Source organism: Vombatus ursinus, unplaced genomic scaffold (genome assembly GCF_900497805.2).
Source record: "Vombatus ursinus unplaced genomic scaffold, bare-nosed wombat genome assembly UNPS02011369.1, whole genome shotgun sequence".
Taxonomy (NCBI): domain Eukaryota; kingdom Metazoa; phylum Chordata; class Mammalia; order Diprotodontia; family Vombatidae; genus Vombatus; species Vombatus ursinus.
The window spans coordinates 2,843,578-2,871,276 of NW_020951147.1; the positions used below are offsets into that span (position 1 = coordinate 2,843,578).

The 27,699-nt window shown below is 48.1% G+C and overlaps 1 protein-coding gene across 2 annotated transcripts; it reads right to left on the reverse strand.

Moving 5' to 3' along the window:
* Positions 1–6: 6 nt before the first annotated feature.
* Positions 7–23,788, reverse strand: LOC114038787 (serine/threonine-protein phosphatase 6 regulatory subunit 3-like). Of its 2 annotated transcripts, XM_027856231.1 has the most exons (7): positions 23,647–23,788; positions 16,787–16,927; positions 11,070–11,302; positions 8,203–8,389; positions 6,042–6,179; positions 1,757–1,822; positions 7–258 (listed from the first exon to the last, which is right to left on the reverse strand). In XM_027856231.1, the coding sequence occupies exons 2-7, from the start codon at positions 16,796–16,798 to the stop codon at positions 208–210; spliced, it is 687 nt and encodes a 228-aa protein (XP_027712032.1). In that variant the 5' UTR covers positions 16,799–16,927; positions 23,647–23,788; the 3' UTR covers positions 7–207. The 2 variants fall into 2 exon arrangements, with proteins under 2 accessions (XP_027712032.1, XP_027712033.1); XM_027856232.1 differs by lacking the exon at positions 16,787–16,927.
* Positions 23,789–27,699: the final 3,911 nt, after the last annotated feature.

Below are 27,699 nucleotides of genomic sequence, written 5' to 3' on the forward strand. Positions count from 1 at the left end.
GGGGGGGCAGCCTGGTCAGGGGCTTGGCGCTGACGCCGCAGGGCCATGCCTTGGGGAGCCGGGCCTCTCCTTGGACACTTTCCAGGACCCGGCATTTTACTCACTGGTCTGGTGAACAATCAATTTGTTCTGCTCAAAAACATCCAGCAAATGATCTCCAAGTTATTCCCTCATTCGGGCTGGAGTCCTGGCACCTCTTGGTGGGCCTCATCGCTCTCTGACAGTGAACTCTTCCCAGAGGCAATAATCACAATGATCCTAGGTCATCAAAGAGTACCTTCCAAATGTAACGGCAAACTGAGGGTGGGATAGGGGCTTCTACGTTCTTTGTAACATGTGCCACTCCCAAGCCCCAAACAGAGTGACTATGCTCAGCAAATATTCAATGATGTAAAATAAAGTTATAATTCACTCATGTTATGCTATCCTGTTCCTTACAAATACTTGTCATTTGTAATAAACATAAAGTAAAACACCTACTGCTGGTGCTATATTTTAGAATCCAATCCCAGAAGCACTGACTTAGGTAGCAGCAGAGTCAAGAAGAGCGCTGGATTTGAAATCCATAGAACTTGAGCTCAAATCCAGTCTCAGACTTTACCAGCTGAGTGACCTTGGGCAAGTCAATTAGCCTGTATGGGTTGGTTTCTTTGTCTGCAAAATGGCAACTAACTGCCTCTCCTCTCCCCAGCACTGCTGTGAGGATAAAATGAAAGAATACAATAATCCCTTCCACACTTGAGGGATCAGGGGCACAGTGCCCCCGCAATCTGGAAAATCCATGTAAAATTTTTTGACCCACAGACAAAGTCTGAATATTTTCTTTTTCTTTCATGGGTGTTTACAATACCTTATTATAAGATTTGGGTTGATATTATACAATACCATACATATATTTTATGCATTTCTGAGTTTCTAAACCTTTTCTGTGTCATCTGCGGCTTCCACAAAACTGCCCCCAAATTCCCATTTAATTTCTTATGCCAACCGGTGAGATATTGAGACCACGAAAGTTGCAACGTGGAAGGGGTAACTGTATTTGTAAAATGCTTTGCAAACCTTAAGGCAGGAGGTGGGGAACCTTCGGCCTTGAGGTCACATGTGGCCCTCTAGGTCCTCAAGTGAGGCCCTTTGAGTGAATCCAAACATCACAGAACAAATCCCCTTAATAAAAAAAGCTTGGACTCAGTCAAAAGGCTGAACCCAAGCCTTAAGGCATCATGTAAATGTGGGCTATGGTGACAATAATGATTATCAAGCACCTACCAAGGTGGTTAAAAAAATTTTTTTTTAAAGCACAGAGACTTTTTTTTCCCAAGTTCTAAATTCTCTCTCTAAGCGCCTTCCACGTTTAAGACACAGAGGAAGGACACTCTTTTGAACAATACGAAGAATGTTCAAGTGCCAAGCTGCACCAAGATGGCACACGCTATACAGTCCCAAGCAAAAGCACCAGGCTGTTCTTTGTTAGTTGTTCTGGAAACCATAATTCGCATCTGGGCCACATTCAGCCTCCCATCCCCTGGGCGGGCTCCAGAAGTCCACATCAACAGTGGAAATCACGATCCTTAAACTAAGTCTATCAAAAAGACCTATTTGAACACTTGGATATGTTTAAGAAGTTGCTGGCTTCCCTGATGCTGGATTATCGATGTTCCTCCAAATTCCACTCTGAGCACAGTCACAATGCGAGGTAGCAGCCCATTTGTCAAACTGGGAAGACCAAGCTTTGCATGCTCATACATGTAGCACTTACATCTTCTTCTTGAGACGGATGAACTATTCCCACAAGCCTCTGGATGATTTTCTCCTCATTTAACCACTGTAAAACACATAACAGAAAGGTTATCACAATAATGAAGTACTCTTGGTCAAACCTCAAAAAAGAGAAATCTATTTGGACAACCTCACCCGTCAGATTTAAGTATATTCCATGTTTCTCTGACTTTGAATGACAGAAGACTTTTGAGAGTTCTCCAAAGCAAATGCCAGCAAACATAAGATCAGAAACAACAGTATGAAACAAGCCCAAGAATGCCCCAAATCCTAGTGCCAATTACCCAACAGTTACAACTTGGAATAACTCACAGGACCAGAATATAGGATTAAAATCCATCAGAAAGGCTAGTCAGAAATAACAAAAAGGGGAGAAGAACAGAGGGAGGAACGCATATACTTGCTTCGGGAACCTTCCGTAAGATTTGCTTTAGGACCTTCAGTAAGAACGAGCAAAATGGCATCATGTCTCAGGGTTAAATGGCTAAAGGAAAATACTTTTTGTAAAACTTTATAGTTAAAGAAAACTGAGCCTCATGATGGGTATTTTTAGAGATCTAATCCAAGAAAGGGTTAATGTAAAAAAAAAAAAAGTGGGAAGAAAGTTTGAGCATCATGGAGTTACGGAAGTCAGCCTGCCAGATCACCCACTTATCTTTGTTCAGGAAGTACTTCTCTGGTGGGAATGGGGAGCCTCAGAACCAGAGGGTCCAAGAAAACTGGAAGGGACTTTTGAAACCACTTCTTTTACCCTGATTTTACCCAAGAGGAAACTGAGCCTTTGCCTCTTTCTTTGATTATGATGAAATTGTCAGAATTTAGAATTTCTAAAATAAAGAAAAGCTGAGGGAATATAAATTGGGAGAAGAAAGGGAAAGGAGTAAAGGAGGGAGACAGCTGAGAAATGAAGAAAATATAGACTTAATAAGAACACTCAGTCTATTTAGGGAAAGCAAAGGTCTGTGCCACAGAGACATAAGGGAAAAGACAAAAGAAAGCTCAGTAAAAAGAATGTTCCCTAAGTAAAGGATACCAACGGTGGCATCCTGACTAGAATCAGGAAGCCCTGGGTTCCCTTGTGCTTCTGGACCACCTGGCTCTCACATGCTCTAAGCTGTGTTGGTAGAGAGAGAAGCCCTGTTAGATGCCTTTCCTAGACCTGTGAAATCACACTCGGGTCCCAAGCTAGCTCTGTTTTCTCAAAGAAGATGGGAAAGCAGGAGAAAACCAACAGCTGCAGTTGAACAAGAATAGCTAAGGGAGCTGCCGACAGGGGATGAGATGAGCGAGCTGGCCTGGCCGACTGGGAGGGCGGGTGGGCTGGGGAGAGCACCCGCTTGGTAGCTGGAGGGTTTGGGGTTAGCATCGGCATCATCAGGCCCCATATGGGGAACAAGGGAGCTCAGTCTTTATGGTTCCCTCGAGCTCTGAATTTTGTGATCCTAAAATATAAGCAGTGTATGTAACTAAGAAATCCCAAAGCCCTGTACCAACCTACAGAGCCAGCTGCAGTCGGCTATAAATGGAAAGGAGGGGGAAGAGAAAATAGGGTGAGACTTCTGTTCCTGAAGAGGAAAGTGTGAACCCAAACGATTAATAGACCGAATGCCACAAAAGCAAACGCTCAGGACTCCGCCACAAAGGTCTGAGCCCAGAACGGCCCAGCTGAAGAATGCCCACTGTCTTCCCCACGGCCTCTAGGCCAAAGAAGCTGCTCAGGTTGGGCATCGAAGGCTTTCTACCACATGGCTCCTGCAGGCCCTCACAGCTTGATACGACCCTTTCCTCATGTCTGTGCTAGGCAAACTGGAGCACTCGGTGATCCTAGATCTTGTGTCTTTGCCCGGAATGCACTCCATCCTCACCTCTGCCTGTACAACACTGGGCATGTCAATCAGACGTCTGAGCCCCCATCCCTCCCTCCTGCACAGGAGGCATTTGAACAGCTGGCCTCTACACCTATGATCCTGTGACTTTCAGCATCTGAGGCTCAGGAAGGCATCCCTGAACCAGCTGAAAACAATGGCGGGAGTGGAAATGCTTCCTGGATTCCCTCGGATCTCTTCAAGCACTCTCCCATGACGGTCCACAGCTTCTACCCAGTGAAACTCGGTTCTGTGAGGGAGGGCAGCGTCCTTTCGGAATCCCCAGAATGAGCCCCAGAGCTCTGCACACAGCGGGTGCTTAATGGAAGATTATGGAATGAATTAAGGAATGTTATTAGAGAGAAGGGTAACCCAACACGACAAGAAATTGGGAATGGGACATCAGGAAGACAACTGCCCAGCAACTCCGACCAAACACCTGGAGCAAGAGGCAGATCACCACTTTTCAGTGCGGTCAAGTCACTCTTCAGATTGCCATTCTGGGGCAGGATCCCCGGGACCTAACGAAACACATCCACCCTTCCTCCTTTTCACCATCTCCCTTCACCGTCTGGGAAACACCCAAAAGATAATGCCATCCGAACACCTCTCCCCAAAGCTGAAACAGTCTTTCCTTTCCTTACGATCAACCATCCAACACTCTTCCCAGAGAATTCTTGGCTCCAGGCTGCTTCTCAGAGTGGAAACCTCCCCGGGCCTCACAGAAACTTCCTCGTGTAGCACATGCCAACCCTCCACAGAGGTGCTTCCTCCAAGAAGCCCCCACTGCCAGCCCCTTCTCAGTAGGCGCAGCCCAGGCTTCCCACATATGCTGGCAGGGCCACCTCCCCAAAGACACTGGCCTCAGACCGCCACACTTCCACAGAACGTGCCCGACTGACCTTCAGGCACAACCTGACAGACCTCTCCCTCACGGGCCCGTCTGTATTTCCTTTGAGCTCTTCAGATCTTTAATTCAGATGACCACGTGCAATCCAAATTCATTTCCAAAGACATAGGGTTCCCACCAAGGAAAGTATCAGAGGTGCGATGATGAACTGGGAAATATTTCTGAAGGAAGGCAATGAAGGGAACGAAGAGAGACTAGACGAGATAGGCTGAGATGCAAAGGCCCAGACCAAGAGCTCCTGAAATCCCCTGTGACACCTGCCACTACCCAAGAAGTACATCCACCCCAAAGAAAGGCCTGCCCATCTGAAACAAAGTCTCCCACGGCCCTGTGCTCCAACGACCCGGCACCTGCTGCAGCACGTCTATAACCTGAGTGCAAGAAAGCTCTTCCTCTTCTCCCAGGAGAGGCATTCGCATTACCAGACAGCACTTAAAATGAGTTAACTCTTTCAAAAGCCTGCCAGAACATACTCCTACGAGAATCCTAAGTCCCTCCAGGCTGGGCCAGGCACCTAAGTCTGATGCAGAGATTCTAGCTCTCAAACATCCCGGGGACATCCAGGCTCTGAGACATCTGAACGTCTCCTCGTACCAGGGAGATCGTCATCCTCACCTGTGACTATGGCAAGGTCACTGTGACTGCTGCCTTCCCCCTACTACAACAGCTTTCAGGAAAGAAAGGTACACCTTAAACACCTGTATTACAAGCATAGAGCAGGCCTGGGCAGCCACTGAATCAGCAGCTGCTGCTGCTGCTTCCAGAGCTCTCAGCCCACAGCCAGTAAGGGGGTCAAACAACTGGTCAGAAGGAGATTAAAGGGGTCTCTTTGCTAGCACTGAGGCAGGACTCTGTTGCTTTGCCCACACTCAGATCTAGGTCACCAGCCCTGGGTGGCAATCCCAGGGTGAGGAGGAACACCAGCATGACAGAGCTTGCAGTCACAGTGGAGGGGGGACCCTCGTCACAGGTTCACTGATGGAATATTATTGTACTATAAGAAATGAAGAGAGCAGGATGCTCTCAGAAAAGCAGTGAGACTTACATGAGCTGATGCAAAGTGAAAGCAATATTGTAAGATGAACAGCCATAAATGACCTCGCTGTTCTCAGCAATACAATGATCCAAGACAACTCTGAAGGACTAACGATGAAAAATGCTGTCCATCCCCAGAGAAAGAACTGATGGTGTCTGAATACAGACTGAAGCAGACTTTTTTAATTTTATTTTTCTTGAGGGTTTTTTTGGGTATATGTTTTCTTTCAAAACATGACTATCATGAAAATGTTTTGCATGACTCCACATGTATAACCTCTATTAAACTGCTCGCCTTCTCAAAGGGGGGTGGGAGTGGGAAGGGAGAAAGAGAGAATTTGGAACGCAAAGTTTTAAAAACAAATGTTAGAAATTGTTTTTACATGTAACTGGGGGAAAATAAAATGCTAAGACTCCTTGGCAAAACAAAAAAAACAACACACAATGGTACTCACATTCAACACATCTTGCCTGGGCTGGGGAGGTTCAATACAAGTCAGTAGCCTGAGCAATAAATCCATGATAGCAGAAGTTCCTATGTGTTTTATGATGAGGTCTACGAAATCATGCTTCTTCTTTAAGAAATCCACAATCTGAGGGAAAGGAGAGAAAAACTGCTCCATTACTGATCCATTCTCAGGTCACGGTTAGGAACGACACGTCAGTTTTTCATCCCCAGTGCTAGGCTGCATTAAGATAAGCTGTCAGACACCCTGCCACAGCTTAAGGGCCTCCCTATTTGGAGTCCCCAGGCACACCTTAAGCACACACATCAGCACATCAACTTCTCCACTCTGCTGGTTTTATCCTGAGTCCACACGCAGGGTGAACAAGCCTAACGCTATAACTGGCCGATGCCAATTAGAATCAGATCCTGTCCCCTCTAGCTCTGCTAAGTCCACCTGACTCCCTAACCTACCCCACCCCCACACTCTCAACAGCTCCCTCCATCAGTGAAGTCCCCTTCACCAACACAGAACCTCAAGGCCATAAACCCCACTACAGGCAATCGACCATCTCGCCCTCTAGACACGAGGCCAGAACTAGCTGACCGCCACACGGGGGGATCCCCAGCTCCACCATTTAACAGGCCTCGTCCATGATTCATTCTGGAGGTCTGGCCTCACCCTAACGCCATATAATGTCAAGTATCACCTAAGGTCCTAGGTCGCACTTTCAGGCAATGCTTTTACCCTTGCCCTCATCACATACAGCTGGTGTCTCTTCTGTCTAGACCAGTGCCTCTTAAACTGTGGGTGACGATCCCATATGGGGCATATTTGGCAACAGTAAAATGTTTCTGAACGTGCAACGACCAAAACTTAATTAAAAATCAAATGCATAATGAATTCGAGGTGTTTCTGGCGGGCTTGCCCGCGTTGCATCTCACGACTTCACTGCAGCTTTGGTTCTGAACACAAAGCACGCACATTTTACACTGCGCATGCCTTCACACAACGCCGACAAACGCTGCTGAAATGTGAAAAGGGGTCACCAGGGGACAAAGTTTAAGAAGCCCCGCTCCAGACTACAGACTCCCAAAGCTCCACATCACAGGGGTTTGTCTGAAGAGGCTGCCAAATGTGGCTGCCCACTATGGGAGCCCAAGAGAAACAGCCCCAAGCAGGCGGGGGGGGGGGGGTGCTTTGGGGGAAAAAAAAAATCACCCCCCCTTCCTCCTCCTTTGAAGAACTGCTAGGAACAATCTAACGAGGAGGTGACAGCCAGAGGGCAAAACAGGAGCACCTTCTAACTTCTACCAAAGTGAGGCAAGTGAGGACAAATGAGCTGCCTTTTGAAGCATGCATCCTTGTGGGTTTAAATCACACGTGTTTACTAGAAATGGTCCTTAATTCCAATGACCTTTAGGAACATGACCTTGCTAAGCAAGGCCTGGAGAGGAGCCCACGGCGGAGTAGAAACATGTTCTCTGCACAAATGAGATCCGCACTTGGCCATTCTAGGCTAGAGTTTGAGGAGATGGAGGAGAAGACTGCGTCCTCCCTGTCTGCTGGCAGAAGCACAAGCACCTTCCCGTGCTGGGGCTGTGCTCCCAGAAAGGATGCCCTGGCATCTCTGTGCCCTCACCATCTGGCAGTATGATCTGTAGCAGGGCCTAAGGCATCGCTTCAGCGGACCTGTCTGCAGGCCTTCTTTGTACGAGACATCCCTGAAGAACAGGGCTCCCGTCATCGGCCAGAGTGCTAAAGAGCAAGACGCCAACAAATACCTGAGTTTTACTTCTAGTCTACATGATGCTATGATTGTTCTATACGTTAATGGCTTTCGAAGGTCCTACTTACACACAGTCCACCGTTCAGTATCCTCCATTATTCTGTGTCTCTCCACAATGAGAAATTATCCCTCAAATTTGCACACACCTTTCTCCACCCAAGATTCTAATACCTCCAGGTGGGGGTACACTTTATCAACCAATCAAAAGGTTTACGCTAATAACTTAAGTGAGAAGCTGTGAAGAAAATTCAAGTATAAATTATCAGGCGTTTCTAAAGATAAATATTTAAATTTTAATTAAAAACCCGGGCAGATTCAGAATACTCAAGCAAACAAGACAATTTGCTAGCAGTCACTTACCTTTGGGAAAAGATTATTTACCTGTTCTGGTTTTCGGCTAATGAGAATACTTAGCACCTTGCTGAAGAAACTGGCAAGTAAAGGGTTCAAAGGGGAATCGTTGAGGAGGAAGCTATACAGTTTCATTAGCAAAGATTCATCTTCTCCCAATCGATCGTTCATCTGAGAGACATCAGAAGTGAGCAATTCACAAGCTATATTTGGGTACCTAGAAGAACAGGACACTCCTCTCATCAGACAGTCACAGACCAGTATTACAGACAAGTACATGCCAAATAACAAAACTTAGAAAGCTTTCCTTAAAATGCCTGTAACTACTCAAACATCAGTTCAGAGTCCGAGAAAAAGTGAAGACACAGTATTTTCCCATCTACAGATGAAAATGGATAACAGAATGCAACAAAGATTCTATGCTGCCTTTTTTAAACATTGGAGAAAACACAGGGCACAACGCCAGCCAACCCCTCTGTACAAGGTGGGCTGTCTAACACGGGTCAAAGCTTCTGAGCCACAGGTTCAGTAACTCGCCATGAAATTCAGTGCTTCTCGTTTATGTGGCCAAATTGAGCCGCAGCCCGAGCCCGCGGCCTGCTGGCCGGCAGGCCGATGCCACAGGAGCTCCCAACATCTCTCAGAAGGCCTCTGGACCTGCTGCAGTGGCAAGGCCAGGCCATGGATTATGAGAAAAGGCCATAGCCAGGCCAACTGGTCACTCACACTCTACTCTAAGAATTCTTGGGGCCAGCTCCCACCGTTACACAGACTGGAAAGTCAGTGTCGTTTCTGCCTAGAGGAAGCTCTGGACCAGCCTCAAGTATTCAGTGACCATTAGATCCCAAATAAACCCAGAGTCAAAGGCTTTATCCTTTGTCTGTCTGCAGCTCCCAAACCTTAGTGGGCATTTGGTGGCTATGTGCTCGTACGTTTCCATCTCCAGAAGAAGTACAAAAGTGAATGGCCACCTCCTTGCAGAGTAATTGCTCACACTTGCACACACCATCTTATCATCCAGACATCAAATCTAAAACTAACAGTACAGACAGCATGGTCTCTACTTTGCAGGTGAGGAAACTGAGGTTCAGAAAGAGTAAGTAATGTGCTCAGAGAAACACCCCCAACACCCTCACATCCAAGGCCTTGTATCCTTTCTTGCACCCACAGACTCCCTGCCTACTTGATGAAGAACACGGCATAGAGAGAGAATGAGGCGCGTTCTCCAATCAGCCAAGATGGATCGACCAAAGGCCCGGAAGCAGCCGTGCTAGCTACTGAGTTAAGCACAGGGTAGACATCTGGGTAGCCTAGAGCCCAAGAACCCCATTCTAAACTGATAAGGTGGAGACAAAGTCTCTTTGTGCTGCTCACAACTCTCTGGTCATAGAAGGAGTTGTGTCAAGCCTGGGCAATCTCTTACCCCATGAAATGGGCAAATTCAAAGTTGCAATAATTTATTTGTAAAGTAGATAGGATTACTCGGGGGGGTGGGGGTAGAGAACCCCCCATTTGATCCCGCTTCTTTGACCAGGTCCACTGCCCATCTGGTACTGTAGGAATGGATCCCCCATTACCATGACTCTCTTGTTGAGTTCTCTCCCTTCCCCCAGCCTAAAGATCCTCTCTTTTTCTAACTGTGGTGCCTAAAAACCTAACTCTTCTCCCTTCTGCCTTTTCTCTAAGAATTTCATAGCTACTTACAGTTACAAGGAACCTTAGACCGTATCAAGCTCCTCATTTTACAAATGAGGCCACCAAGACCCAGAAAGAGTTAAGGAAGTAAACAGCCCAAGCTAACAGGTAGTCAAGGAACCAGGCTGCAACATCCTCACTGCCAGCTCGGTGCCACCAAGCCTACATACTGCAGTCTAAGAATTTTGTGAGTGTATGGAATGAATCAGGGTCTTACTTTTATAAACTCAGGACATTAGAAATCCTGAGAGATGGGTGAACCTGCCCAGCAGTGACGTAAGAACGTAGGTCTTCTCTTATCGAGGGGTCACAACTTCCCACAAAGGTTTTTCTTAGCACCTGGGGAACCAGGTGATGAAATCTCCCATATCAAATCAAATATGTGCAATTAACCCACACCCAGAAGTGCTCAGAAAGCATGGACTGCTCAAGATTTTGTTGGGCTATTTTTTGTTTTTGTTTTTAAGGGGGGGGGAAGTTTAAAAAGGGGGGGGGGAGAAATGGGAAGAAAGCAAGAAGGAAGAAGAAAGAAGAAAATAAATGCTTATGAATTGAAACAATTTTAAGATTATATGATGTGGCTCAGACTCATCTGTCTCTAAGCAGCGATCTATCCTTAAAATTCTCTTGTAAATAATTATCACGAACCTTAAAATTTAACCCCAATTTCACAGCCCCTTTAAGCCCACCCCACTGTCCAAGTTATTTTAATTGAAATCTAGGTTTTTATGGTTTCAGTCAGGTATACTTGGGGGTTTGCCCTTACCAACTCAAACTGCCCCCCAAAATCTGTCAGCAAGATAACCAGGTGTTTGAGAGGCCACCCTCGTCAAGGACACCAGGCCCCATGCAGACAGGAAGGCTCCACTCCACCCCTGGGGGAACGTCCCAGGATGCTCAAGCCCAAGAGCCTGCCATCCAGCCTGGAAAGGAGATTTTCCTAAAGTACTAGCTATGACTTTGCAGCTCCCTTGAATATGCTGTCTTGCTCCTGGACAAAGTGGTCTTAAACATCACTGGCATCAGTCTCAAATTAGGATTCTAAATCTTTAAAACAGGGCCAGGAATTGGCCTGCAGGAATGCTGCACAGCCACTCCCAGATCAGCACAACAATATTCTTTGTACAGATAAATTCTCGAGGACAATGTCGCTTCATCCTTCCTTCTCTTTCCACTCCAAAACGAAGATTATATTTTCTTACTTGTATCTGATTTTTTCATCCATATCTTGAGGTGGTTCTTCTATAATGAATGAGACTAAATCTTCAAGGCATTCTGCTTTTAACAGAAACTCAATAAGTTTGCGGTTCTGAGCTTTACATTCTTGCAAAACATCTTCCTCATCCATTAACTCCTTCAATGTTACATCTTCTCTCTCTAGAAGTGTGTCTATGTGGGATGATGAGTGAAGATCAAATTTCCAAAACATGCTGGTCTAAAGAAATGGAAAAATAGTTCACAAAATTAACTCCATATATTACAATTTTCCCACCTTTCACATAATCAGTTCAGGTTTATAATAAAAAAATCCCAAACTGCCATTATATATAAAATAAACTTTTATCCAGAGTTAAAACAATTAAGACTTTTAGTAGATAAATTTGATTTTTTCTTTAGACCCCCCTTCTCCCCCAAAATAGAAAGTCTTTATTTTTAAACTCTTTGAACTTAAAAAACATTTGAAGGTGGAATGAACCAAGCATGACCTGTTTTTATACACAAGCTCATGGCTATAAATAATAACAAGAAGAACATGGCACTGGCTGGTTCCAGTTGTGGCACATTTTCCCCTTGATACAGCAACCATACTGCTAGTTTAGGTAGGAGAATCAAAACAAGAATCTTTAAGTGCCTTGTTTACAGACATAATTGTTTACACGCAGGCCATGTTTTCTTCAAGTGTACCCTCAGCAATGACCATCGATAACAAGAGTTCACTAAGCTCAGGGCTAGGCACAGAGGGATAGAAGAGAAACACCACGAGGCCCCTGCCCTCAAGCACTCCCACTCTGCCCAAGAGATTTTGGAGTATTGTGGAATTTCTGAAAACAGTTCATTTTTGCCAATCAGAGAAACCACCAGGAAACCAATTTTGGCGATATTTTCAGTACTGTCTCTAAGTGGATATGAAGAAGTCATCTCTCCTCAATTTCTGAGGCAACTTGAGCAGCAAACCTAAAACCGGAGCCATTCCCCAGCCCCAAAACAGTCTTCATCAAATGAGCTCAGTGCTACAAAGTGGAGAAGGTTCTGTATCTACTGTAGACAACTTCAAATCACACACTAGAGTAAGACATCTTTATTTACTTCAAAATGAGCTCTATGAACCATCCTCACAAAGCAGCTTGCCTTAATGCCCTTGGAATCTCAATGATCCACTAAGGCCCCAAGAACTTTTAACAAAGGATCACAATCAGGAGAATGACAACTCAGCACCCCATCAAACCACATTAAGGACAGCATCTTCCATCGCTCCTTGGCACTAACAGCTGTAAGATGGTGCCTATTTCCCGGAATGAAGCTTTGGTAGAAAGTACTATCACTCTCAGCTGAAGACGTTCTTTCAGAGGCAATGGGACCACAAGCTGCTGGTCACTCACCAGGTCCACCTGATCCATTAGGTTCAACTGCCTTGTCAGGCTTCCCTGGTGCAACGCAAAGACAGCTGACCCAGCCACCAGGAATTGGGAGAGAACAAGCCAAGACCCAAACCTCCAATCCATTCAATAAAAGGGTCCGCGAGTCCCCATCTGGCTATAAGGCAGCTTCCTGGGACACCTGGCTGTCACAAGCCCGGCTTGGGAGCTCACACAGAGCTATGGCTCTCTGCTTGGAGGAGTGACCGAATAAAGAAGTAAAAGGGGGCAGAGTGAGAGAGGTTAAAGAAATGAAGTGGTGGGCCTTCTCCCCAGGCCCCAGGCAGCTTAGTGGCCCAGGGTTTGGAGGGTGGGGCCCACACTGAGCCCAGAGGTCCTCTCTCTTACAGGCTGCTTGGCCTGCCTTCTCCCCCAGGCCCCTGGCACCTCATTGCCCCACTCTCCTCCCCCACCCCCCCAATTGCAGGCTCCTTGAGGGGAGGAATTGTCTTTGTTTTTATTTCTATCCTTGCACAGAGCACAGTGCCTGGCATACAGTAGGCACTTAATAAATGTTTATTGACAAGTCATGCAGGAACTCTAGATCTCTAAGACAGCAACAGAAATTTCTTCAAAATTAAAAATACCTTTCCCAAAGCTTAGCCCACCAGTCCTTCCCAAACAGTGAATCACATACTTCAAACCACGATTTCTCATGAAACCAGTGCTACTGCACCTTCAATTTTTATTGATTTGTGCACCCAACTCAAAGCACTAAACACAAAAGCCAACTGCTGAACTAGGCTAACAGATCCAATTTTTAGGGCCCACTTATTCAGAAGTTGTGGCCCCCAACTTAGTCCCTCAAGTCCTCCGAGGTCTCCATGTAGTGTGGAAACAGCCCAAGGAGCAGCTGGGTGATAGAGTTCTGGGCCAAAAGTCAGGAAGAGCCGAGTTCAAACCCAGCCTTAGACACTTCCTAGCTGTGTGACCCTGGGCAAGTTACTCAAACTCTGTTTGCCTGTTTAATATCACCTCTACCTCCAGGGGCTGTCAGAATCAAACAACTGTGCAGCACTTAGCACAGCACCTGGCACATAGTAAGCATGTTATTCTTTCACAGGCACAGAGGGCAGGCCCAATGCCAGGATTAAAGGCCTTTCACAGTTCAGGAGAAGCTAGATGCCAACGCAGGAGCAGAAGGATGTGCATTTTGGCCATGGCAACTGTAGAAGCCAACCATCAAAGAAAAGTTTTTATTAATGCCTTGTTTTTCTGATAACTTCATAAAAATATCCATTCTTGACGTCAAGTTACTGACAAACTAGATTTTTAAATTGACTGTGATACCTGTAGATTAAAATGGCACATGGAGGCCATTTCCACACCGGGAAGGAGTTGCTAAAAAAGCTTTTTGTTGAGTTTTCAGATGAGCTTTTTCTTTTTACACAATAATATTGATCTGTTCCAGAAAAGTTGGCTACAAAACACAGCTTGTGATAAAGGAATCACTTTCACAAAGGGAAACGAACCCCAGGAAAGCTGTCTTCAAATGTGTCAAGAACTCCACTCTTCTCATCAGGATTCACTGACTTTTGAAACGCGCTGCTTAGAAACACAAAACTATTATTAATGAGATCCCAGTCCTCAGCTTAAATTTTCACTTCCAAAAATCTGGACCTCAGTCATCGAGGACTCCTCCAGTGGATCAGAATCCCCCAGGACACAGAGAACAGCAGTAACCTGCCCACGGTCCCACAGCCTGCATGCGCACCTGGTGGAGGGCAAATCCTGCCTCTCCGGATCCACAGGCTGGCCCTCCAGCTGCCGCTCGCTTGGTTTAACTCCTGGGAGCTTGAGTACTATTCACAGAGCTGGCTTTCACACATATACAGAGAAGATCTGCTAGCCTCAAGTTGGCAGGATTTCTATTTTCCCCACTGTGTTCTATTACAAAACGAGAACTTCTAGGCCTCATTACCAAGTGAGAGTGCCCCTCCAGCCTCATCAATGCGATCTACACATTGGCCGTGTGACTCTGAGCAAGTCACTGACCATCCAGCGGCCCAGGCAGCAACATCTAAGCCTCAATGGCAGTTGGAAGAAGGCATTTTATCCTTGCGAGAGCTAGGACCACGGTACTTCAAAATGTTTGGGAGATGGACCAGGAACCAGGAAGTGGTACTCAGGAGCAGGCCAACTTCAAACTGCCTCTGTCTCAGCTTCCAATTTTAGCATCATGGCAGGCCTAAACCTCTGACGCCGACTCCACTGACAGACATCCCCAAGCGCCATCCTTCCCGGGTGGCTCTCAAGGGGAAAAGAAGGATTAACCTGAAATGGCGAGTGCTACAGGAAGCAGGCCTTCACACACAACTAAGTGTTCTAAAAGAATTGAGAGGAAAGAAACCTCCAGAAGAGCAACACTTCCCCTGAATTCAGAAAGGGGCACTGAGTGACGAAACAGCCGAGCTCCTCCGTGGGCATGATCATCTGTGATTCCCCCAGAGCAAGCCGAGAAAGAGAAATACAACACTGACAAATTAAGGGCAAAGGAGCAGCTTTGGGGCTTCCTAAAGGTTTCCTACTTCTGGTCGAGTGAAGGCAACAAATCCCGTGGCCACAAATGTGAGCTGCTAGCCTCAGGTTTCTCCTCTGTAAAGCGAAGGGGGCCTGCACTTGACAGCTTCACGTCCTGTACTCCTCAACACCAGTCATCTCATGCTCCGAGGAAAAATGTTTTCTTCCCCAATTCAGATATGAACAGACAGGCAGGCAGGCAGACAGACAGGCAGGCAGGCAGGCAGAGAGACAGACAGGCAGGCAGGCAGGCAGACAGGCAGGCAGGCAGACAGACAGGCAGGCAGGCAGACAGACAGGCAGGCAGGCAGACAGACAGGCAGGCAGGCAGACAGGCAGGCAGGCAGGCAGGCAGGCAGGGAGGCAGGCAAACAGGTAGGGAGGCAGACAGGCAGACAGACAGACAGGCAGGCAGAGAGACAGACAGGCAGGCAGACAGACAGACAGGCAGGCAGACAGACAGGCAGGCAGGCAGAGACAGACAGGCAGGCAGGCAGGCAGGCAGGCAGGCAGACAGACAGGCAGGCAGACAGACAGGCAGGCAGGCAGGCAGACAGGCAGGCAGGCAGGCAGACAAACAGGTAGGGAGGCAGACAGGCAGAGAGACAGACAGGCAGGCAGACAGACAGGCAGACAGGCAGGCAGGCAGGCAGACAAACAGGTAGGGAGGCAGGCAGGCAGGCAGACAGGCAGGCAGGCAGACAGACAGGCAGGCAGAGAGACAGCCAGGCAGGCAGACAGACAGACAGACAGGCAGGCAGGCAGGCAGGCAGGCAGGCAGACAGGCAGGCAGAGAGACAAACTCACAGGCAGGCAGACAGACAAACAGGTAGGGAGGTAGACAGACAGGCAGGCAGACAGACAAACAGGTAGGGAGGCAGACAGACAGGCAGGCAGGCAGGCAGAGAGACAGGCAGGCAGGCAGACAGAAAGACAGGCAGGCTGATTTTTTAAAGAACTCTGAAGATAGCATGGACCAGAGGAAGGTACTAGGCATTCACTACATACACCCACACCTCTCTTCACTGTGGTTCATATGTGGATTCTTCGGGGGACATTACTTTAGTGAGCAGTTTCTGATAAAGGAAGGACAAAGGAAATACAAAGACCCCACTTCTATCGTGCCTCCCCTCCCTACAATGTAAACAGCTATCCCCAATGACTGTCACCCTTGGGTGGCACATTCTTCTAGGGAGAACTCTCCATAGCACAAAGCTGTTCAATACAGAGAATTCCTCATGGCCTTGAGAAGGCCACTATTACTGAAGAATCCTTTCTGGTAATCCTTTTAGTTCAAGATAAAACCCCATTAAGTAGAACTAGGGGCTGACCATCCTGTCTCTGAGAGTACAACGTAGACACATAGATGCACACAGGAACACACAAACAGGCAGGCACAAGCACTAGTGCAGACCCATACATAAATGCTTGCATGCATGGGCAACACACTCACAGGTATACAACCTGCACACGAAAAGGCACACATGTGTGCCTGGGCACACAAAACACTGGTATAATTTGGGAAGTTAAATTCTTCAACAACTTGTTTTCATTGAATAAACATTTTTACCATCAAATAATAAAGCTGTTAGGAGACTCAATTCCCTGATGTGAAGGTATTTATGATAAAAACCTGTCCACCATTAAAATAACTGAAAATGACAGAATTTTCTATTTGTACACTAAATGAACAAAGACACATTTCCAAGGCTGTAAGCTGATCACTCCATTTAAAAGAAAAATTAAATAATGAAGAAGCATACTACTGCAAACATGTCCCTGAGTTCTCTCAGAAACTCCCTCCCGGGCGAGCTGCCATTAGGGCGTCTGTCTCTGTCTCTCTCGGCCGGGGCCAGGTGCAGAGTTCAGTTTATTCCGTCACTTTTCAACAGGAGCCCAGGTCCCTTCGAATAAGGAAAAATAATGCCATAACATGTGCCAGAGAAAGCCATTAGAATCCTGGTGAACACAACTACTAATGGGGAGGTGAAAATCTTCAAAGAATTACTGCAAAGTCCAATCCCATGCCTATTCTAAACATAATCTATACTTTCCACGTCAAGAGGAGGTGATGACAACATCCTTTCGAGCATTTGTGTAATGTCTGAATAATTTCATAAAGGACTCAGTGTAATCCTTCAAATCCCAAATCTTGACACAGTGGGTTTGACCATGAGAATTCTTGTCCAGTGCTCCCAGATCAAAGGAAATACTCACACCAGGCTTCCAGCTGGAAAGGGGACAGTGAATGCAACGTAATGATGACAATGGTGATGCTAAGAGCTAACATTCACCTAGGCCTGGGCTTACTCAGTGCCAGGCACTGGACCTCGCTGGATCCTCACAGCAACCCTAGGAGGTAAGTACTAGGATGAGCCCCATTTTATAGATGAGGAAACAGGCAAACAGGGCGCAGTGACTTGCCCAGAGTCACACAGCCAGGCGTGTCTGAGGCCAGACTGGACTTCAGGGCCAGTGCTCTACGCACTATGGTGCCACCCAGCGCCCGTACAGCATACACCAAATGAAACGTGCAAATCAGAGGAGCCATAGCTTCCTGGGAAAAGCTATGCTGAACAGAAAACCAGCTGGCCGGCCATGTGACTCAGTCAACACTTGCTCCCCCCAAAGTCTGCCCCCAGACCAAGTCCTGAGGCCATCAGGATGTCAGCAGGGAGCCCTCCCCAGCATCCTGCTGTACAAGCTTCTAGAACAGACCACAGTGATAAAGCCCCTTCCCATGGCCTATACAGACCGGGGAGCAGTTGGCACCCCTGTCCTGTCCCAGTCACCCAGGACGGCAGGGTTCCAGGTCCCCAGTGACCTGCCCATGCTCTGGGGGAGGAGCTGGTGAGTATCCAGGGTAAAATCAGAAACCAGGTCTCTGGACTTCAAGGTCCAGCAATTCTTCGCACTCAACTACCATTCAAAGTCTCAGGAAAGGTTTGTTTTTTTCCCCAAGCTTTCCCTTCTTAAATGCACAGCTGCTATTTCATCATAGCCCATCACCCTAACACGACACCTGGGCTTTCTTCCATCCACCGAGCCTGAGCAACAGGCCCGCCCGCCACCCAGGTCTGACTGGGAGAGAGGAAGGGGGGGACAGAAGCCGCGCCAAGGCGTCCGTACAGACGGGCATGGTGGGCCACAGCCCTGCACGGGCCCCTGACGTCTCAGTACTTTCCCCCAGGATTTGCTTTGCCACTGGGCAATCTCCAAACAGAAACAAAAGTCAGAATCATCTTGCTCAAGAAGAACAGGTGAGTTTACTGCAGAAGTTATTAAAAAAGACAAAAGGAAGGAAATCTACAGACACAATGGAATAATCTGGAGGCCAGAGCTCAGATATAATAACTGACTCACTGCACTAACATATTAATATAAGATATAACAGCACTGCATTAGGGATTTTATCTCTGGGAAGAGGATTAAGGAGCACCAAAGGAATGAACAGAGATAGAGATGAAAAGCAACCCTGAGGGGCCTCCCCAGTGACAGCGGGGGCCAGGACCGTCACTGTCACCTCCCTGGTCCAATGTCTTAAGGCAGGCACCTTCTTTGTAGGTCTCCACAAAGGAACTTTACCCCAAAGCCTCAGACTGAAGAGGCCAAACACCACCAGAATCTATTTAACAGCTTTTCTTACACAGATCCCAGGAAATGTGCCCAAAGCACCACAGTTTCTATTGCGTGAAGACCCTCCAATGTCAAGCAGTCTCTGAGGGTAAGAATCACCTGAGACCAGCTCCAGGGGGCTCTACAGCTCCACCTGTCTAGTAAGAAGGGAAAACCCGAACCCCCAAAGATTTGGGGCCTGCCCTCAAGCAGCCGGGCACAGACAAAGACTACCACCAAGGGGTGACCCAGCCTCATCCGACATGGCAAACCCAAGAACGTTCTCCGCGGCTAGTTCTCAGCTATTCCCTTGGGGATGATTACATCTGTCCTGCTAATGAGAAACCAGAGCCTCATCCTGTGGCCCCCGAGCCCAGGGTCCAAGATGGTACCAAAAACAGGTATCGATTCCCCCTACTCTTCTTTCTACCTCATCATCACATAACCGTGCAAACAGTGACAGAAAGCACTATCCACCCAAGCGTTCGAAGTCCATGACCCAAGAGGAGTTCAGAGAAGACGGAGCAGTCAGGTGAGTGTCTGGAGCCAGCCATGGCCCTCCCTAGCTGTGCGGCCCACAGCCAGCCACTTCTCCGCTGTCAGCCTCAGTTTCCACAACTGTAAAATGGGGATGATAATAGCACCTGCCTCCCAGGTCTGCTGGGAGGAGCAAAAGAGCTAACATTTGTAAAAAGCCCTATAAATGGGGCTACTGTTGCTACAGTTATCAACAGATCTGTTCAGGGGTTAGGTCTGACCGTCAGACCAGACCCCAACCTAACCCTAAGGGTCTTTGAAGGCTGTGAATAATTTCCATAAGGGGAAAGGAGGGGAGAGGAGAGAGATGATGTCATCAGGATGGTATGTTTCTGAAAGAAAAGAGCCCAATCAAGTCCAGCACATTTGATGTTTTTGGATACACGGTCCCTGCCTCCATGGAGCTTACCATCCAGCCATGGACAGGGTGATCCCGGATAACCAAACGCCACCGTAAGCACAGCAGAGAGACGGGGCGACATGACATAGTGACGTGACAGAGTCGCAGCTAAGGGGAAAGTTTCGCAGATAAAGCAGAATTTTATTTGTGCTATAAAGCAGAAGTGTTGGCACGTCACCCACAACCGTCCAAACTAGGTTAAAAGGTAACTGGGACACAATGAGCCAAATAAAAATGTGACAGAAGCCAGACGGGCACCCCAGAGGTCCTTCTGTGTGACCCCGGGGGCTGCTGTCAAGGCCAGGCCTGAAAGGAAGAGCTGGAGAGAGGAGAAGCTGGCCACCTGAGGCACAGAGAACCAGGTCCACATGCCATGAAGGAGGCAAAGGGAGAGCTGCATGGGGGGAGGAGAGCAGAGACAGCTGGACTGTGCAGGGTCTCATGAGCCCTAGGAAAGAGGAAATACCCAAGCCTCTTTTTTTTTTTTTTACTAGGCAATGGGGTTAAGTGACTTGCCCAGGGTCACACAGCTAGTAAGTGTCAAGTGTTTGGTCTGAGGCCAGATTTGAACTCAGGTACTCCTGACTTCAGGGCCGGTGCTCTATCCACTGCCCCACCTAGTTCTGAGCAGAGGGAGGCCATGACCACAGCTCCTAAGAAGGCAGCCAAGTTTGGCAGTAGCATGGAGGACGGCTGGGAGGGCAGAGGATGGGGCAACGGCTGGCACTACTAGAATACTTTCCTACTTAACAGCCGGAAGACCTGACCAGGAGGTTGCCGCTGTGCAATGGGATCCCTGGTGGGATCGGGCCAGTGACACTGCCCCAGCCATGAGGGGGCCCCCAGTGTGAGGCGCCAGGGGACAAAGGGAGGGCAGGACCAGGAGGAAAAACCCTTTCCAGGTTGAGGAGCTGCTCGGCAATTTCCCAAACTACCGAACGAGAAGAATGCAGAGTGAAGACTGAGAAAACGGGCCGAGCAGTGCGGCAGCAGGCCAGGTGACAAAGACTAAGGGGGGAAAGTAAGCACCAGGAAATGCTGGCTACTTCCTGGGAGTCGGGCTGTCAAAGGGAGAAGATCCACAAGACATAAGCTTGGAGGACGGCAGGCTGCAGTGAAAAGTCTTTTCAAGCGCAGGAGACCTAGACACATCTGTAAGATGCAGAGGGAAGGGGGAGACCATTCATGGGACAAACCTTCCGAGGAGATGATGGGATAGATGCAAGGCTTGGCAAGGAGCGGAGTGGCCCACTGGCCACAGACTCGATCAAAGAAGGAAGACGGGGGTGCTGATGCCGAAGGGTTGGGGGCGAACAACAAGCGGGAAGGGGGAGGTGAATGTCTCTGCAAAAGAGAGCCATGTGGAATGGCTGCCGTAGAGCGTGGGAGATGGAAAAGCAAACTAAGTGCCACGCTGCAGGTCAGGGCAAAATAGAGATGAAATAACCAACACCAGTGAACCAAGCAGGCACGGAGGCTCCACAGCCCAGGGGCTGGGGTTTGGGGGAGAGGCAGGGGATTAAAAACAAGGTCTGCAGAAGTATTTTTACAAATGAACTGAGTGATCACAGGGTCAAGATGAGAACCCACGAGGATGCTAGAGCAGGAAGGACAAAGGACAGGCCAAGGCAGCAGGCTACACAGGATAATGTGTTCTTGGCTCGTGAGCTGCGTTTGCCCCTTCTCCTGGGTGAAGGAAAGATGAAAGGACTGCTGGAGGCAGCAGCTGAGGCTGATGGCAAGATTTAGAGGATGGCCATCTCCAGGAGGAGCTGAAGAGGTGGTGGATAAGCTTGGAATCCCAACGTATGAGGAGGAGGGCAGGAATGGGGCAAAGAGGGGCCGAGACCCGGAGGCAAGCAGATGTCCGTAGCAGACGTGATGCAGACAGAAGACGCTGCCTCCAAGGAGGAGAGCATTCTCAGTAGGAACTGCAAAGAAGGAGGAAGAACAAGGAAAACGTCTATTCCTTGGCCTGGTCAGGGAACAGGAGAAGGAACACACAGTGTCAGAACACGACAGCACTTTCCAAAAGAGGCAAGTTCCTCACAGCACTAGATGAGGAAAACGGTCTAAGACAAGGGGAGCTTGTTAAGGGAACAGACACAAAGGGGGAAAACTAGAACGAGTGGGAAGGACAGCAAAGGGACTCTGAATCACAGCAACACCGAGACAAGAGCCAAGGGCCACCGGAGGAAAGAAGAGGCCGTGTCCTGCATCCTGAGGGTGTGCAGTCCCTGGCCCGGCTTTCAAATCAGGCCCTTCCTAGGACGGGGCGAGGGGAGGGGGGTAGTGAGAAATCACAGGTGCTCAGGTCCCCAGAGCCAGCACACGAAGCAGCTCTCATCTACCCATCTCAAGTGGCATCAGGTCCTTGGGATCTCCAGCGATCTGCCTCGGTCTCCCTTGGTGGAGGATCTCCTGTGGATCTCCTCTACTGCCGCCAGCGTTAGAATAGGACAATCACAAGAGATGAAGAGAAAGCAGAACTACACGCCGTCTAAAAAGAGAGAATGAGCTCCAGACCGAGCAGAATCAAAATGGACAACAGGGACGATGGAAATCCAAGAGAAATAACGACTAAGGGAGGGTGCCCCAAGCTCCCTCGCTGCGTGGAAGCCACTAGGCCCGTGTGCCCTCCACCCCAGGAGCAGATGCCACAGGGGAAAGACTCGAGGGAAGGAGACGTGCCGCAGCACCAGAGGCGGGCAAGAGATGACCCAGAGACAGGAGGCGGCAAGCTCGAGGCCAGCGAGCTCGGCTCTGATCTCAGACAATCGTCTAGAACCCGTCCCCACCATGTACTTGGGGACGATCTGGCAGAGGAAATGGTGAGGTGATGACAAAAAGCCAGCCCGGCTTCAGGAGGAGCCTCATCTCATTTGGTTGGGTTTCTCTGGACAATTACCAGACTGACGGCTGAGGAAATACTGTAGAGACAAGCTGCCTCGACGGAGGCAAAGTACCCAGAATGCCACAGGTGTGGACAAAATGGAGAGCTGCAGAACTGGGGGGGAAGGTCTGGGCCTAGCTGAAGGGCCTGATCTCAACCTGAAAGTCACGAGTGGGGTGCCCCAGGGATCTCGTCTGGCAATGACCCAGAGGGCGGGATCCAGACAAAGCCCCACTCTGACAGGCCAGAACACGCTCTTCAAATCAAGGACGAAGTAACTGGAAGAGAACAAAGTCAAGGCTCCCACTGGGGTGTGTAAAAAAAAAAAAGTCAGAAGCATCAACAAGCAGCTGGGCCATCATTAAGCACCTGCACTAAGGAGCAGAAAAGGGCTTTCTTCCCAAGTGCAAGGCAGGGGAGGGGAGGGGAGGGGGCAAGGTGGCCATCCAGCAGGCAGAGAGCAGGCGCCCAAAGGGCGGCAACAGGCCTCAATCAGAGTGGTTCCTAGAGGCCTGGGCAGGAGGTCATGACCAACTGGATCCAGAGAAGAGAGGGAGACGTCACGAACAACTCCAAGATTTGGAACACGGTGACCAGAAGCTAAACATGATGGGGGGTGACACATAATTCTGCAGGAAAGGCAACTGGTTTCCAGCTTTCCTTAGCAGAATTATACTGTAACAGGCCAAGTTAAGGCAGGAAGTTTTTCTCTATTCTTCCATGGAAACAGACACACCTAACACTGTCACCTGAGCACTCTGCAAAGAAAAAAAAAATCACCCAAACAAGGTCAAAACAAACCAAACACGCAAGTAAAATAATAATTAACCGAATGACGGTAAAACCAAGTTCAAAAGGTGGAACTTAGGACTCTGGTACAGTCCTGCAGACCAGGAGCTAACAAGCCAAACTCTCTCCAGCAGATGAGCAAGGCCAGTTCTCCCTGGACTGTCCTCTGACCCAGAGACCGACTGCCTGGTACAAGTGGTTCTGGTTCCGGACGTGAATACCGAAAGGGGCTTTGCAGGGCAGAGCAAGCCCAGCTGAGAGCAGGCTCCCCTCTCATCTCCTGTGCCCTACAGCAGCCAGCTGAGATGATGGGCACCTCGGGACCTTTTACACCCTCCCCCCTGGGACTGGGAGACAGTTAAAGGGACTGAGAATAGAAAAGGCCTTACCTTTCAAACCAAAGCTTAAAAACTAAAAGAAAAACGTTCTTCTCTGTGGCTCCTTGCCCATTACAGGGTATCCTGGGAACAGCGATCTTCCAATTTACTGCATTAGCAGATTAGCAGGGGCGAAGACACAGGGACACAGGGTTCAACTATAAGAAAAAAAGTGACAATTCTAATATGTCCAGTTGTTTTGGGTTAGGATCATTGCCAGAAAACAAAATTAAGTTAAAGACTTCTGGATCAGGGATAGAAAGAAATATTATACCTTATCAAGCTGTATCTTAGGAACCAATTTCAGCAGAATAGATTTTATGTTACTAAATGTGCCAATAGACAAAGAAAGGCACGATGCCTCTTTCACCCAAACAATAATCTAGAAACAAACTATAGAGAAGTTAAAAGTGGATACAGAAAAACAGTCACTGAGATGTAAAGTAAAAAAATAAATCAATGAACAGCCAGCATCAACATACCCAAAGACATCAATGAGTTTCTGGCTACGTTCCAACATACGCTCTCACGGCAAAATCTGCAAACCACTCACTAAAAAATTAAACAAATAATTTGCCTCTAATTGCTCCAAAAATAGTTACACAATTTAGAACTTTCACAGAACTGAGAGAGGAATATTAAGGGGATAAAAGGGATGGTGTTCAGTCACGTACGACTCTCTGTAACCCCATTTGGGGTTTTCTTGGCAAAGATACTGGAGTAGTTTGCCATTTCCTTCTCCAGTTCCTTTTACAGATGAGGAAACTGAGGCAAACAGGGTGAAGTGGCGTGCCCAGGGTCACATAGCTAGTGAGGGTCTGACGCTAGATTTCAACTCAGGTCTTCCTGGCTCCAGGTCAGTCACTCTATTCATCTTGGCGCTACCTAGCTGCCCCAATAAAAGTAATAGCCAAATGCAAAGTTAAATAAATTCAAACAGTATAAACGCTGATTAAGGGCCTACCATGTGTGCTAGGCACTGTGCTAAGTTCTGGGGACACGAAGAAAAGACAGTCCCTACCCTCAAAGAGCACAGGCTATTGAGGAAAACAGCATATAAACAGCTGTGTACAAACAGGGTCTATACAGGCTAGACTGGAAACCAGAAAGGGAAGGCGCTGGCATGAAAGGGGACCAGGAAAGGCTTCCTGGAGAAGGCAAGGTTTGAGCTGGGACTTGAAGAATTCCAGGGAGGCAGGAGTGGAGATGGGAAAGGAAGAACATTTCAGGCACGTGGGATGGAGCCACCCAGAATGCCGAGAGCTGAGAGGGAATGCTTGTGAGGAACAGCCAGGAGGCCAGTGTCCTTGTCCTTGCACAGTGTCAGGGAATAAGGAGAAAAAAGACTGGAAAAAGACGCACTGAAGAGGGCGGCTTATTTAGGGTGCTGAATGCCAAAGAGAACCCTTTGGCTTTGCTCCTGAAGGGGATAGGGAGACACAGGAGATCACTGGGCAGAGGAGCGAAACGGCTGGACTTGAGCTTTAGGAAAATCACTCTAGTGGCTGAATGGACGACGGCCTGGAGCTAAGAGAGAGCGGAGACGTGCGGACCCACCCCCTCACCAGCAGCAGCCACTGCAGTGGTCCACGTGGGAGGTGATGAAGGCCTGCAGCAGGGGTGCCACTGTCAGGGAGAGAAAGGCGTGTGCGTATTCAAGAGGTGCTGCAAAGGTGAAGTCGAGGGGCCCGGGCGTGAGTGTGGAGTCAGGGATGACTCTTAGCTTGGGAGTCTGAGGGACTGGGGGGATGGTGCTGCCTTCTGCTGTAACAGGGAAGGGCAAGGGAGGGCTCAAGGGCACGATGAGGAGTTCAGTTCTGGACAGGCTGGGTCTAAGATGTCTCCAGTTTGAGATGTCCAACAGGTAGTTGGAGACACAAGTCTGAAGGTCAAGAAGGAGGACAAGGCCGGAGAAGCCATTTTCAGACTCATCAGCACAGAGACAGTAACAGCTAAGTGGCACCACAGTGCACAAAGCGCCGGGCCTGGAGTTAGGAAGACTCATCTTCCTGAGGTCAAAAGCCAGCCTCAGATGTGCAATAAGTCACTTCACTGCCTCAGTTTCCTCCTCTGCAAAATGAGCTGGGGAAGGAAATGGCAAACCTCTCCAGCATCTCTGCCAAGAAAACCCCAAATGGGGTCACGGAGAGTCAGACACAACAGAAAAGGACAGAACAGCAGAAGAGGAAAAGACCCAGCAGAGAGGCCTGTGGGACAGCCACAGTTAGTAAGCATGACCTGAGTGAAAATCCAGGCAAGGAGACGAACCCTGCATGTCAAAGAATGTCCTCAGAAGCTGTTTTAAGTATTTTTACAAGTAAATAAACATTTCCAGAAACTGTCTTTGGCATTTTTTTTTTTTACAAGCAAACAGCGTAAATCTAAAATCCTAAAGAGTTGAGCTACATCCCATCATCGTGCTCTTTCCTGACTTCACCCCTCAAATCACCTTAAGGCATAGAGAGCAAAGTGACAAAGGGGGACTGAAGTCATGAAGGTGTAAGCTCAAATCCAGCCGTAGCCCACGATTAGTTGTGTGACTCTGGACAAGTCACTTAACCTTGCTTACCTCAATTTCTTCAACTGTAAAATGGGGCAAATAATAGTGCCTACCTCCCATGGTGGTTGTGAGGCTCAAATGAGGTAAGTGCTTAGTACAAGACCTGGCACAACAGGCATTTATCTCCTTTCCTCTCTTCCTTCATCTGTCTCTCTCCTGCCTTTCCTCCTTCCTTCTTTCCCTCCTTCCTTCTACTCTCTTCAATTTAGAAAAAAGGAAAACTGAAGACCAGAGAGGTTAGGCGAGTTTCCCAAGGTTACATAGCAAGTGTTGTAGGCAGGATGCAAACCCAGATTCTGTGACTTCAAGCCTAGTGTGCCCCCTCCATTTGTCCTGCTCCCTCTCTCACGCATTCACTGCTTCTTTCAGTACCTGATAATGGGGTTCAGTTCACTCATCAAGGCTAAATGGATGCTTTACTATCTTCTTAGTAACCTGAGACAGCAAATCCAAAATGGCAGAGTCCTAATGGCCAAATCTGAGCCCAAAGAAGAGAGGTAAGGATGCACCTTCCTTCTCCCTCCTTGGCAGTGGCGGGGCCGAGGGCTGGCAAACACTGTGAGCTGGAGCATGCTGGGGAAAGACACAGATCTCCCAAAGATCCCATAATGCCTGCTTGACAAAGCAGATCATTTAAAATCAATCTTCTTCCAGAATAATATAAAGCAGATTCAAAGGAATTCAAAAGACAAGTTTCATCCAGCACAGTATGGAAAGTTAAAGGAACACCCTGACCAGATTAACAGAAGTGAAGCAAGTCCACAACTCCCTGCGGCAAAGTTTTCTCAAGTGGTAGCTTAGGGGGTGTGCACAGAAGATATCAAAGGGAGAGGCTGTGGGGTGTAGTGGATAGGGGGCTAAGCTTGGGGCAAAAAGGCCTGGCTGATGTCCCACCTTGGACATCTACTGGCTGTAAATAACCTGAAGCCCAGCCTTAAACCTAGCAAATCTGTCAAAATCCTCTGTGCCCCTGTTCAATCAAAGATGTTTCCTCATCCAAAGGATGTTTCCATCAAAGCATTCCTCCTATCCCAAGGAAATCAGAGGTTCAATCTAAAAAAAAAAAATAAGTTACCTACTTTGAATTAAGGTACAACATAATCTCGGAAGATTCACCACTGCAGCCGACACAAAAAGCAAGAGAAAAACAGACCCTAATTATGTACACTACGACTCACTATCAACACTGACCAGAGGAAAAGAAGTGGGGGAAAACAAGTTCTCATCAAGGACATAGGGACATGGCTGGAGAAGAGGCAGGCAAGCAAGTTTAGTGGCAGGAGACAGAAGAGCTACACAGACAGTCTGAGTGTTTCCCTGGTAGCCACAAAATAGTCAAGACCCAGAAAGTCTTCAGGACCTTGGGTAGCTCCTCCATGAACAGGAGGAGAAAGAAAGGACAGCAGGTGATTTACACTGGTCACAGGAACACTAACCCTTATGAGAGATCACAGAGTTTTACAAAATAGGGATGTCTCTTCTACTGTCAGAAAGGAAAAAAAAAA